The following is a 13,881-nucleotide window of genomic DNA, read 5'->3' on the forward strand; positions in this document are numbered from 1 at the left end:
AATAAATTTTATTTATCTTTTTAATTTTATTATCATTTTATAAATTAATTCAATTATTATTAATTAAATATTTACTATATACTTATCCACCAGTGTGAGAGTTCGAAATTACCAAAAAAAAATTAATTTTGCAGAACTTGTCCAAAATAACGTTGTTTGGATAAATTAACGGATGATTAACACTTTTGATGCCAATATATATACACAACGTTTGAGAATTCATGTAGTATTTTTCTTTTGACAACATTCATGTAAATTTTTAAAAATTTGTTATAGAGAATTTATGCAAAATGACGTCGTTTTGATAAATTAACGTATGACTCATCTTTTACAGTCAATATTTATATATATAAAGCATAATTTTGAGAGTTCATGTAATATTTTTGAATTTTTGTTTAGTTCAATATGGAATATGCAATACTATAAATTTCGGGAATAAAAAGACATGATTCGTAAAGTTCATGTAATTTTTTGAATTTTTATTTAGTTCACATTACTACAAAGTTTAGAAAAGAAAATGTACGATTAAATAGAACATTTTCTCTCTTCTTTCAACCATATGATATATATAATTCTACTTATCTGTACATCCAATCAGAGCATATTTCAAATCTAAACCTGCAAAAATAACTAAAACGATCCAATAAGTTCAAGTTGACATAGGTCATTTTCCCTCTGTCAAGCATATATTATATATAATTCCACCTTATCTAATATCTACACATCCAATATCAAACCAGATTTCAAATCTGAATTCCCCAGAAGCAACTAAAACGATCCAATACTAACTAACGTTACTTGGTAGTTGTCAAGGTTGAAAAACAATTCTCAAAGTTTTGCTTACTATACATAATTTTACTAATACATGAGGGTCTTTATTGTAAAACTTGGCAAAAATGGAGGGGTTCCTTTGTGACCTTTGGGTTTTAAAGAAGGCGCAGTCTGTCTCCGTTATTCCCGAAAGATGGCGGACGACAAGGTTAGAGATGAAGCGATGCAGATCATTGGAATGTTTCAGATCCTTCCCAGACTTGTCGTTTTCGACCTCGATTATACTCTCTGGCCTTTCTACTGGTAACCTTCCTCTCTAATTCTTCAATTTGATTCATCAAATTCAAAACATATCAACCGACGACAGAGTAATTTGGGGATTGAGTTTTTGTCTGAATCTGAAAATGAATATTTTAGTCTCGAATTGTTAAATTTTGGTGTAGGGTTTTGTCTTATTAGGATCACAAAGTTTGTTTTGTTTTGTTTGTTTCCCTTACACACAGTGAATGTCGTTCTAAACGCGAAATGCCGTCTTTGTACCCACAAGCAAAGGGTATAATGAGTGGTCTGAAAGAGAAAGGAATTCAAATGGCGATTGCTTCCAGATCTCCCACTTCAGATATTGCCAACACTTTCATTGACAAATTGAATATCAAGTCCTTGTTCGTCGCCAAAGAAATATTTTCGAGCTGGAGTCACAAGACGGAGCATTTTCAAAAGATACACACAAGGACAGGGGTGCCTTTTACTGACATGCTCTTCTTCGATGATGAGGACAGAAACATTAATCAGTTAATAAAAATAAAACTACTTTTTTTTGTCCGTGCTTTCTTGAGCTTTTACATCGCGTTTGCTTGAATGATTAATTCTTTTTGTGTTTAAAACAGGTTTCTAAAATGGGAGTGACAAGCATCTTGGTGGGTGATGGGGTTACACTTGGAGCACTCAGACAAGGGCTTACTGAATTTTTCTCAAAACCATAACACTATCGAGAAGAATAAGAAGGTCTGGCGCAACAAGTATTCTGGAAAGGCTGCCTCATCTGAGACCGAAAAAGACTGACATTGAGTTGTAAAACCCATACTATTCTATGGTGATGCATGCACCATTATTTACTGTATAAATAAATTGCATGGATACGTGAAGTTTTGTGTTGAAGATTCTAACTCTCAATACTGGCTTTGTTACATGGATGTTCCTTATGTAACTGTGTTTCCGATGAGACTCCCAGAAAATGGTGGTGCTGGTGAGTAGTTGAAATTTAAATTATGTATGTATGAAATGTTAAAGAAATTCTATTTAAAATGTATGAAATAAGTTTTTCAACAGTTGGTAGATGAATGAACAGAAAAACATATATCTTTATCACTGACAAAACATGGCTTGCCAGATAGGGTCACTGTTGTTTGAGGTAATCTCCAAATTGAGACCGTCCACTTTGATACGCTGGTAAGGTTTCAGATAAGGATACTTTACCTAGCATGCATCTACTATGTAGACTGGTGGTGCGCACCTAGTTTATAGTACAACTTTTTCATCTTGTTCACTTATATGGCCTCCAAACCCGTAAAATCCACATTTCTCCTCTTGATGGTTAATAGGCAGAGAGGCTAGGGACAGTCATATTTCATGTCATATCATAAAGTTTTAGCTTATTTATATTACAATTAAGTTTTAGCTTATGTTGCAGTGGATTTTTCTTAAACCCATTTTCATCCAATCAAGATTTTGAAGAAATAGATTTATTAAATTATAGGAAAACTAGTTTTTCAAATAACTGTTCATTTATAAACAAAACCAAAATCTATTTTTTTCTAGTTTTCGTTGCTTGAAAATAATTTTACATTTGATTTTCTTCAAACTTGATTTTTGCAGATTTTAATTTAGTTAATTTAATATTAAAATTTGTGTCAATCTTTTGAAGACCCACAAAAATCAAGTAAATTTGATTTTTTAGATTTTTAAATATATTAAAACTAATTTTTAATCTAAATTAAAAAGTTAGGTTCAAAAATCAAGATTTTCTTAAAATAAATTTTCTTATTTTCAAAGCAACGAACTATTATAAAATAGCTTTTGGTTTTTATTTATCATGAACAATTAGTTGATTAACATGTTTCCCTATAATTTAAAATCATTTATTTCGTCAAAATCTATGATCGATGAAAAATGGGTTAAGAACAATCCACTGCACATAAGCTAAAACTTAATTTGTTAATATAATAAGCTAAAACTTTATGATATGACATGAAATATGACTGTCCCTAGCCTCTCTGCCCTATTAACCATCAAGAGGAGAAATGTGGATTTAGGGTTTGGAGGCCATATAGTGAACAAGATGAAAAGTTGTACTATAACTAGGTGCGCACCACCAGTCTACATAGTAGATGCATGCTAGGTAAAGTATCCTTATCTGAAACCTTACCAGCGTATCAAAGTGGACGGTCTCAATTTGGAGATTACCTCAAACAACAGTGACCCTATCTGGCAACCATGTTTTTGTCAGTGATAAAGATATATGTTTTTCTGTTCATTCATCTACCAACTTGTTGAAAACTTATTTCATACATAGTTTAAATAGAATTTCTTTAACATTTCATACATACATAATTTAAATTTCAACTACTCACCAGCACCACCATTTTCTGGGAGTCTCATCGGAAACACAGTTACATAAGGAACATCCATGTAACAAAGCCAGTATTGAGAGTTAGAATCTTCAACACAAACTTCACGTATCCATGCAATTTATTTATACAGTAAATAATGGTGCATGCATCACCATAGAATATATGGTTTTTACAACTCAATGTCAGTCTTTTTCGGTCTCAGATGAGGCAGCCTTTCCAGAATACTTGTTGCGCCAGACCTTCTTATTCTTCTCGATAGTGTTATGGTTTTGAGAAAATTCAGTAAGCCCTTGTCTGAGTGCTCCAAGTGTAACCCCATCACCCACCAAGATGCTTGTCACTCCCATTTTAGAAACCTGTTTAAACACAAAAGAATTAATCATATCAAGCAAACGCGATGTAAAGCTCAGAAAGCACGGACAAAAAAAAGTAGTTTTATTTTTATTAACTGATTTAATGTTCTGTCCTCATCATCGAAGAAGAGCATGTCAGTAAAGGCACCCCTGTCCTTGTGTGTATCTTTTGAAAATGCTCCGTCTTGTGACTCCAGCTCGAAAATATTTCTTTGGCGACGAACAAGGACTTGATATTCAATTTGTCAATGAAAGTGTTGGCAATATCTGAAGTGGGAGATCTGGAAGCAATCGCCATTTGAATTCCTTTCTCTTTCAGACCACTCATTATACCTTTGCTTGTGGGTACAAAGACGGCATTTCGCGTTTAGAACGACATTCACTGTGTGTAAGGAAACAAAACAAAACAAAACAACTTTGTGATCCTAATAAGACAAAACCCTACCCAAAATTTAACAATTCGAGACTAAAATATTCATTTTCAGATTCAGACAAAAACTCAATCCCCAATTACTCTGTCGTCGGTTGATATGTTTTGAATTTGATGAATCAAATTGAAGAATTAGAGAGGAAGTTACCAGTAGAAAGGCCAGAGAGTATAATCGAGGTCGAAAACGACAAGTCTGGAAGGATCTGAAACATTCCAATGATCTGCATCGCTTCATCTCTAACCTTGTCGTCCGCCATCTTTCGGGAATAACGGAACAGACTGCGCCTTCTTTAAACCCAAAGGTCACAAAGAACCCCTCCATTTTTTGCCAAGTTTTACATAAAGACCCTCATGTATTAGTAAAATTATGTATAGTAAGCAAAACTTTTGAGAATTGTTTTTTCAACCCTTGACAACTACCAAGTAACGTTAGTTAGTATTGGATCGTTTAGTTGCTTCTGGGGAATTCAGTTTGAAATCTGGTTTGATATTGGATGTGTAGATATTAGATAAGGTGGAATTATATATAATATATGCTTGACAGAGGGAAAATGACCTATGTCAACTTGAACTTATTGGATCGTTTTAGTTATTTTTGCAGTTTTAGATTTGAAATATGCTCTGATTGGATGTACAGATAATAGAATTATATATATCATATGGTTGAAAGAGAGAAATGTTCTATTTAATCGTACATTTTCTTTTCTAAACTTTGTAGTAATGTGAACTAAATAAAAATTCAAAATATTACATGAACTTTACGAATCATGTCTTTTTATTCCCGAAATTTATAGTATTGCATATTCCATATTGAACTAAACAAAATTCAAAAATATTACATGAACTCTCAAAATTATGCTTTATATATAAATATTGACTGTAAAAGATGAGTCATCCGTTAATTTATCAAACGACGTCATTTTGCATAAATTCTCTATAACAAAATTTTTAAAAATTATACATGAATGTTGTCAAAAGAATACTACATGAATTCTCAAATCGTGTATATATATTGGCATCAAAAGTGTTAATCATCCGTTAATTTATCCAAACAACGTTATTTTGGACAAGTTCTGCAAAATTAATTTTTTTTTGGTAATTTCGAACTCTCACACTGGTGGATAAGTATATAGTAAATATTTAAATTAATAATAATTGAATTAAATTTATAAAATGATAATAAAATTAAAAGATAAATAAAATTTATTTGAAAAAACTAAAAAAGAAAAATTGTTAATATTTATCTGATTAAACTAAAACTTATATATAAACTAATGTTTACACAATTAATACAGGAAATTTAATTTGGTTTTTGACAAAAGAAAATTTATTTGGTCTACCAGTTAATATACTTTTAATTATCCACTAGTAACAAATTTTATTTTGAAAAATAATTCTAATTTAAATCTTATTGCTGTGCGCATGTGTACGATTTACGAAACACCTAGCTAGTACTCTTTACAAGATGTGCAATTGATTTATAATTCATGACTTAATACCTATATGACCTGAAAAAACCTCTCCATATTTTCTGAGAATTTCAGTCAAAACTGTGAAGGTGTCAAAAGAGAAACTTATCGATCCAATTCAGAAAAATACCAAAAACTATTAAATGATCAAAATGAGAAGAACAAGAGCTTTAGAATCAACAAGTAGTAGACTACGTACGGAATGATCTCTAATCGACGGTGGTGGGACCAAAGCAGCTAAGGCCCATAACTCTCTCCATGGAAGCCTCAGATTTAGCCTTCGAGTTGTCGCTGACGAAATCATCCGATGAAGAAGATGATGGGGCGGAAGGTGTACGAGACGTTACAGCGATGGCACGGAGACGAGGCTTTACATCTTTGTTGAAAACACGGACAGGATAATTCCAGCGTGCTTCCAGTGCGGCAATTACCCCTGCCACCATCCACGAGGTTTGTCTTGCAGTTGTAGCAGCGCCATCGTTAAGTTGCTGCGGAAAACAAGTGGGCTGCTTTAGGTTTTGGGACGGAACTTTCTCCGCTTCTCCAAGTAAATGAGAATATATTTTTTTTTGACATTTAATAAGTATCCTTTTCATTTTACAGATTGGGTTCTGTCCGAAATTCTTAATTAGCGTTTACAAACGTAACCATTTTTTCTGAAAAGGGTTAGTTGGTATTGTTTATGGAAAATTAATGAAATTAGAGAATGGCAAATTTTCATATTGAAAAGATTAAAATGAAAATAACATTTTTAGTTCAGTGAATCAAATTTGAGAGTTGAATTACCTGAGGTTGTCAAATTAATCCCTATAGATATTTCTTTGTAAATAATTATTGAACGAAGTTGTAGCCCCATCCGGATGTCTTTGACGAGCATGGTCTGGAAATGGCAATCTAGTGCATTTTCTATGTGGTCCCACAAGTCCAGTTCACCCTAGACTTAACTAGAAATATTCACATTGAGATTCAAAGGTTAACATTATTTTTAGACTTAATGAAATGATGGACCCGTTTTGTGGTATGGAACGAATCTATGGACCCATCCGATGTTTTTTGAGGAGCATGGTCTGGGACGGAAATTTTAGTGTATTTGCTTGCTGTCCCCAAGTCCAGTTTACTCTGGACTAAACTAGAGCTCATCTTCACATTAGATTCAAAAGTTAAACATTATTTTGGACTTATGATATTTGAAATTGTCTCACGAATTCCTTTCACCAATTAGTGGTTTGTCGTACTACTGTAATATGGTGCACCGGTTTATTGGATAGGGATAATCTGTAAAATATTATTTGATAAATAATTTTCCAGATACCAGGATTTTAAAAATAAAATAAAAAAATAATGCATTTTATAAGAAAATAGAGGTAGCGAAGTCAACAACGAACAGCCCCTCGGGCGCAATGCGTGCCATCCTGTTTGATAATAGCAGGCAATTTCCATATGTACTACTCCGTTCTCCTTTGTTTGTTCCAATAATTTATCACTCCAGTGATAAATATGTATTTTTTTTTCCATTTTTTATGAAAGAATCATTACATACTGCAGTTGATAGTAAATTTATTTTAATTGGCAGTTCTTATCGCAAGTGATACTAGTTAATACCAAAACTGTATACTCAGCATTTTGTGTGTTTTCGTGCTTAACTTTTTTATAATTACTATAATATTGTTTACTATTCCTTCTTAGTGTCTAATTTGTTAGGTAATCTAAAGTTTTAGTTACTACTCAACTTTAATTAGTCCGTTTCTTCCTTTCACTAAAAACTTGTACATATTCGTTATTATATACTTAGAACAGCCTCATTGGTAAGTTTCTTATTTTAAGATTCTTAAAGATTTTTATTATTCAAAAATTGATTTTTATTAACATATTTTTCAATAACCATTATAAAAATATTTTCAATATATATAAAAAAATACAATACAAATCTCAATTTCAAACACCAACTTAAATTATAGTTTTTTATATTTCACATTGAAATTTAAAAATATAATATATGTGATTATTTATATGATTGTACGTATAAAATATTTATTATTTTAAGATTACTTATTTGATGGTACACATAAAATACGATTAATTATATGATAACACATATTTTTGTGACCTATGATGACACATATAGGATATATAATAGTGATTAGGATTGGGCGTTCGGGTTTGTTTTTGGGGGTTTGTTTGGGATTTCGTGTTCGGTTCAGATCTTTGAGAATTCGGTTCGGATTTAGTCATTTAGATAACAAATTTAAATTATTTTAAGAAAATTAAAATTTATTATATGCTTTGATTTTTTTAAAAAGTCTATAAACAATACAATATATTACATATAAATTTGAATAACATATGTCAGAGTACCTAACTTAACATATAAATTAGTTTGGTTTAAATATTTGGATAGAGAATTAATAATTTTAAGTATTTTTAGAGTTGTGAGTATATTTTAACTATTTTAAATATTTACGTTTGATTATTGTATATATTTTCAAGTATTTAAACGAACTTAAAAGTATCATATACACTTCTGAATATTTTTATATATATTAAATCTAAAAATAGTTAATATATATAAGTATGTAAATCTATTTTGGATACCTAAAATACTTCGGTTCGGATTGGATTAGTTTCAGTTCTTCAAATACCAAAATTTTGAATAATTCAGATAATTAATCAATTTCAGTTCGGATTTGATACCACTTATTCGGATTGGAATCAGTTCGGTTCTTCAAATTCGAGTTTTTTGTCTAACCATAAACAGTGACATAAAAGCAAATAGCATCATATTTTTTTTTTAAAATACATCTGCGCGGGTGCACGGGTCAAAATCTAGTTCGTTATCTATACTATTAAAGCAGGATCCTATTGTCCTTTTTACCTTAGCATGCCCTTTTCTTTACTAACATTACTGTTTCATTAAGGGCAATCAAGTAATATTAATAACACATTTATATTGGGCCACTTTTTTGGATCCAGCCCACATCAGATCTCTCTTGGGCCATTTGGGGCGATTAAAAATCAGATCAATTCTCACATTTTTTTTTCTTTTGACCATTGAGTCGAAGTTCAAATAATTTTTTCAACTATTCTTAATTATTATTATTTTTTCTTAATATAATTAAGCATTCATAAAAAATTGAATTTTTTCATTGAAAACCAATAATCTTTATTAAAAGTATATAATTTTTTATTAAAATATTAACCACATAATAAAATAATTTATCAGAGTTATACCAACTTAATTCATTAAAGAAATAAAGTTTAATTTTTTAAACATAAATAGTCATTTAAAATGAAATACGATAAATAAATATAAAATTTATGTCTTTTATAAAATAAAACACAAATATATAAAATATGACATTTACTAAATATTTATCAATTAAAAAATAAATAAAACCTGCGTTTTAAAAGTGCGGGTCAAAATCTAGTTATATACTTAGAACAACGTCATTGGTAAGTTTCTTGTTTTAAGATTCTTAAAGATTTTTATTATTTTATAATTTGATACAAATAACTGGTTAAATTTTAATTTTCTTAAATAAAATTAATTTAATCATAGTTTACCAAGTGAAAAAGAAATCTAAAGAGGTCCTAAAAAATATAGTCATAGTTTACCAAGTGGGAAGAAATTCTAAAGAGGTCCTAAAAAAATATAAGAGCATGATTATTGGGTTTTTAGGATGAGGTTCTTATCGGAATATAAGAACCCGACTCTTAAATTTTAACTAAAAAAGTTAAGTGACGGGTTTTTATATTCCGCTAAGATCTCACCCTAAGAATCTCCAATAATTATGTTCTTATCTGAGAACTCTATCTTAAGTTTCTTTCTACTTCTCTATTTTTGTATGTATAAGAGCAACATTATCAGTGGTGGGGGAGGGTTCTTACACGTGGACCCCACCACTTTTCTCAATTACCATGCCAAATATCATAAAATAAGGAAGGTTTACGCTGCATCTTTTGTACTATTTACGGACTCCACGATACATGGTGGTCCGTGATTGATTCATTTTTATTTATTTTTCTTAAAGAAAAAAAATCAGAAAACAAAAAAAAAAGATTTTAAGAACCCCGTTTTTGGACGATAATCATGCTCTAAGCTTTATTTTGGGACTTCTTGGACTTATGATAGACTACTGTCTAGTTTTCATTTTAGTTGTCATTAGTAGAACAACTTATTTTACTTTTAAAGAAATAATGGCCGGAAATTTTCAACGTAAACTATTTGATTCCCGATAAAACTTTTTTGCGTTTCTCTTTCAAGACCTCAGCTGTCTTTAAGTTTTAGTACGGTTCAGCACTTGAATTTTTTTTTTTTTTTGAAGTTCAGCACTTGAATATTTGTCATGAAGTGTTTCTAAAATGTTAAAAGAACATTATGAATTTATTATTCTTATATGTAGCGTGAATGCTTGAAACAAGGAAAACTACGTAACTGCGACGACATTTAATTTTTATAGTTTTTAATAAACTAGGATGATATATTGATATATGTTATAATTTGCTAATTGATTTGACGTTGAACCACCAATAACGTAACAAACAACGACTAAATATCAGAATCAGATACAAATAATGAAATATCTCATTTTTTCAATTAGTCTATACTCTATATATCAATATATTATTTTATAAAATATATACAATTGTATATTTGGATTAGTTATAACATTATATGAAAATATATAATACAACAAAAATATAATAGGACCAAATAAATAGCAGGAAAAGGGAGAACACAACTAATAGTAAAAAAGAAACAAAGGTGGGAAAGCAGATCGATCCATCTTATTTCTGGTTGATTACGATAGAATCTGAATTATTCGACCTATTTAATTAAAAAAAATACATATTGAAGATTAAATAGAGAGAAATTATAATAAAGAAATGCCTGGCTTTCCCATGTACGCCGACGACTCATGCAAACTTTTTATTCTTCCGGCGAAACACCGAAGTAGCCTCTCTATTGCATCTCCTCGAATTCATTAACGGTAACGACGTATGAATATAGTGGTTGCCGTGTGTGCGTACATAGTAGTTCTCCTTTATTTCTCTTCGTCTTCATCATCATCATCTTGGTAATTTGTTTTATGTTTCTTCTCTGAGAGAGAGAGAGAGACTCTTGTTGGAGTTTGTATTAACTTGTATATATGCACACGCATGTCATTAAATAAAATTATGTGTATTTTATATGTTTGGCATGATTATTTAATGTGATACTAATTTAAGTTGGCATTTGACGGAAAACAATAAAATTTTACTTAGCTGTGTAACTATATCATTAGGACATCACATCAATTTATTCCTACTTTTATATACCAGTACTCCCACCGTGTCATTTTAAATGGTGTTTTAAGAGAAAAAAATTGTTTCATTATTTTAAAATGTTTTTCAAGTTTCCATGAAAAAACTAAATACAATTTTTTTTTGTTTTTGACTATGTGTATTTACCAGTATAATTTCTTATTAATTGAATTATCTATACTTATTGTTGTTTTTATACAAACGAGAAAAATTGAATAAAATTTTGTAATTTCTTATCAGTGTGCCAAAACTTTAAAACCCACTTATTTTGACACGAGAGAGTAATAAATTAGATTTTTCTCAAAACACAAACTCTAAGAGTATGTCATGTAACCATAATTTTAAATGCTCCTAGTTTTCGTGGTATTTCTCTTGGTTTTTAGATCTTAGTAATAAATATAACACCTCAAAACCAAGTCCAAAATTGTTTTTTTTTAAAGGGAAACCCCGATAGGTCCATAGAGGAAGAGAAGATGGATCTGGCAGCTAGGGTTTTAGGTCTCTCAAGATCTTTGCAACGCTTCGCTAGGCTTGCTTTAGTCAGCGACTATATGCAGTCCTTCTTAACTCACGCAATATTGTTAGATCAGGTTTGCACCATTGTCCAAGATTCTCCATTGTTGAGTCCGGGCCAAGGAGGTATACTGGCAGACTTTCTCTAGGCAAAAGACGAGTTAGGGCTGGGATTGGAAATTATCTATAGAAGTAGAACCATCACCCATTTTGACTAAAAAATCATTCACGAAACAGAGCCATTCTATTGTGTGCCACCGTGAACCGCCGGTCAACCACTATTCGTCAGTTGCGAACACCAATCCACACTTGGTTCATGTTTGTTGTGTTGTGTTCTTCACTCTTCGCCTTCAGATTTGTGTTTGAGATCTACTCCTTCAGATCTATTCTCCAGATCTACTTTTCAAGTGTTATAATACTTCGGGTGTTAGACCTTTGCTAATGTATTCTAGGTATTGTTGTTGATTAGTGTTTATAAGATGAATTTTTAGATCTATTATGTTTGTTGAATTGTGTTAATGTGATGGAAGGCCCCTAGACTATGTTAGGTTGTTAAATGATAAACTAGTTGTATAACGAGAATGATTGTAATAATGAGTTGTGTGATGAGAATGATTGAGATGATGAGATGTCTAGTGAGAATGTTCGGGTTGATGAAATCTGTGATGTTACTTTGTGACACCAAGAATAGGTGTAATCAGGAATATGGATAATGATATGGTTAGCGGTGGCTGGTAAGATTGAGTTATGCTAGATTTAGGCATAAGTGAATATGGTGACCGTGGGTGTGGATAGAGCCAGCCAGGCCACATGTGGGTAGGTCTAGAAGTCTAGGTTGATTGATTCTTGCTATGTGATATTAGCTCATTACACAGTGAGGGTAAGTTCATTTTGCGAATCTCATAAGGTTTGTGTAGTTTGATTGCAAAAACTTGTGATTATCGCAAGGCCGGTATTCCTGCATCTCTGTGAATAATTTTCTCGTCGGTGAACACACTCCACGACTCCTTTCACCACTTGTGGAGCATGCATTGTATTCTTCAATAACAATTGAATAGCCTAAAACATATCTACAATACTTCGATCAAGTTTGTTTTCCAACTCTTTGAAACGAGTTATAAAACCTTCCATCTTGCACACACCGTTTCCTTCACATCGTTTGAGATCTCATTTCGCCATCAATATTAGTTAGATTATCACTAGATTATGAGGAAATAGAGGTCATGATACCACTGATAAAGGACTTTGTAAGCTCCTTTATGAAGAATCAATTTGATGTTCCTAGAACACCAAACCGTAGCTCATTTGCAGAAGATCGTGCATGGAGACAAACCTTCTCAAAAGAATGAACTCAATACCAGCTACATATTCTGTTAGATAGATGAAAAAATAAAATGACTATTTTTGAATAAATCCAAAATGTAAAATCAGAATGTTTTTATACAAAATACTAATTGAAGAACAGCTTCAATCAACGCTTGCCATGTGTCTTATTCTGGTTGAATTCTCACCAAGCCAATATTATTTTGCCAAATGTGATTTTTCTCTTCTCTTTTTCATGGAACATATTGCCCATAACTTTTCAAATCTTTCTTTACAAAAAAATCAATCATATGATGTAGATGTTAACAATAGAGTTTTATTATCTCGTTTCAGTATATGCACCATTTGCTTCACCTGCAGAGTTTAATCTATGAATTCATTTCTCATTTATAAGAATTTAATAGTAAAAAAAAAAACAAATATGACTCTTCATGACCAAAAGTCTTCAAATGACAATGTCTTTCCACAAATCAAATATACATTTAGAGCTACATTCTGTTTTCTTTTCTTTACTCTTTTGATATGATAGCAATAAAGTTGAAAGTTATTTTACATCTTCATCATTTTGGGCATCTGAGGAGCCATCGTCTATGGACAAAATGGAGATTTCTTCTGTCAGAGAGCTTACGTCACAATCATCAGAGACCCACGACTCAGTGTCGGATTGTTGCTGGAGGCTCCAGTTCATGATGCTAGCAGCCAATATAAGCATCATTTTCTGGTATACCTGTTATCATTGTTTAAACATCCAACCAGATTAGTTACCTGAAAATGCGCAAAGAAAACCAACTTCGGAATATGAAAAGCTATGTACCTCTATTATATCTTCAGGTAACAGAAAAATTGAGCATCCGAGCTTTCTTGCAACACTTATGATGTATGTTGCGTTCAACATCTTTTCCTCTTCTGCTTAAAAACGGCGATTAGAAACCAAACCTAACATAAATCTCTTGATAAACAACTAAAAGTGACATTGGAACATTTACCTGTTCTTCCTTTAAGTTACAGACCCCAGTCTACAACTTTGGCCTCTACAGCGCTCAAAAGCTCCAAAAGAATATTTCCATTAGACATTCTTGTCCACCTGAAAA

The 13,881-nt window shown here is 31.4% G+C and overlaps 2 protein-coding genes and 1 pseudogene across 2 annotated transcripts; 1 reads left to right on the forward strand and 2 right to left on the reverse strand.

Annotated features, from left to right (window-relative positions):
• Positions 1–862: 862 nt before the first annotated feature.
• LOC106368846 (magnesium-dependent phosphatase 1-like) lies at positions 863–2,076 on the forward strand. The gene is made up of 3 exons (XM_013808910.3): positions 863–1,074; positions 1,275–1,562; positions 1,659–2,076. The coding sequence occupies exons 1-3, from the start codon at positions 965–967 to the stop codon at positions 1,675–1,677; spliced, it is 417 nt and encodes a 138-aa protein (XP_013664364.2). The 5' UTR covers positions 863–964; the 3' UTR covers positions 1,678–2,076.
• Positions 2,077–3,322: 1,246 nt separating this feature from the next.
• LOC125596902 lies at positions 3,323–4,444 on the reverse strand (annotated as a pseudogene).
• An 8,854-nt stretch (positions 4,445–13,298) lies between these two features.
• Positions 13,299–13,693, reverse strand: LOC125596901 (fimbrin-4-like). Its single transcript, XM_048771896.1, has 2 exons — positions 13,605–13,693; positions 13,299–13,517 (listed from the first exon to the last, which is right to left on the reverse strand). Exons 1-2 carry the CDS (start codon positions 13,683–13,685, stop codon positions 13,335–13,337), a joined length of 264 nt encoding a protein of 87 aa, XP_048627853.1. The 5' UTR covers positions 13,686–13,693; the 3' UTR covers positions 13,299–13,334.
• Between the last annotated feature and the right edge of the window lie 188 nt (positions 13,694–13,881).

Source organism: Brassica napus, unplaced genomic scaffold, assembly GCF_020379485.1.
Source record: "Brassica napus cultivar Da-Ae unplaced genomic scaffold, Da-Ae ScsIHWf_131;HRSCAF=236, whole genome shotgun sequence".
NCBI lineage: Eukaryota > Viridiplantae > Streptophyta > Magnoliopsida > Brassicales > Brassicaceae > Brassica > Brassica napus.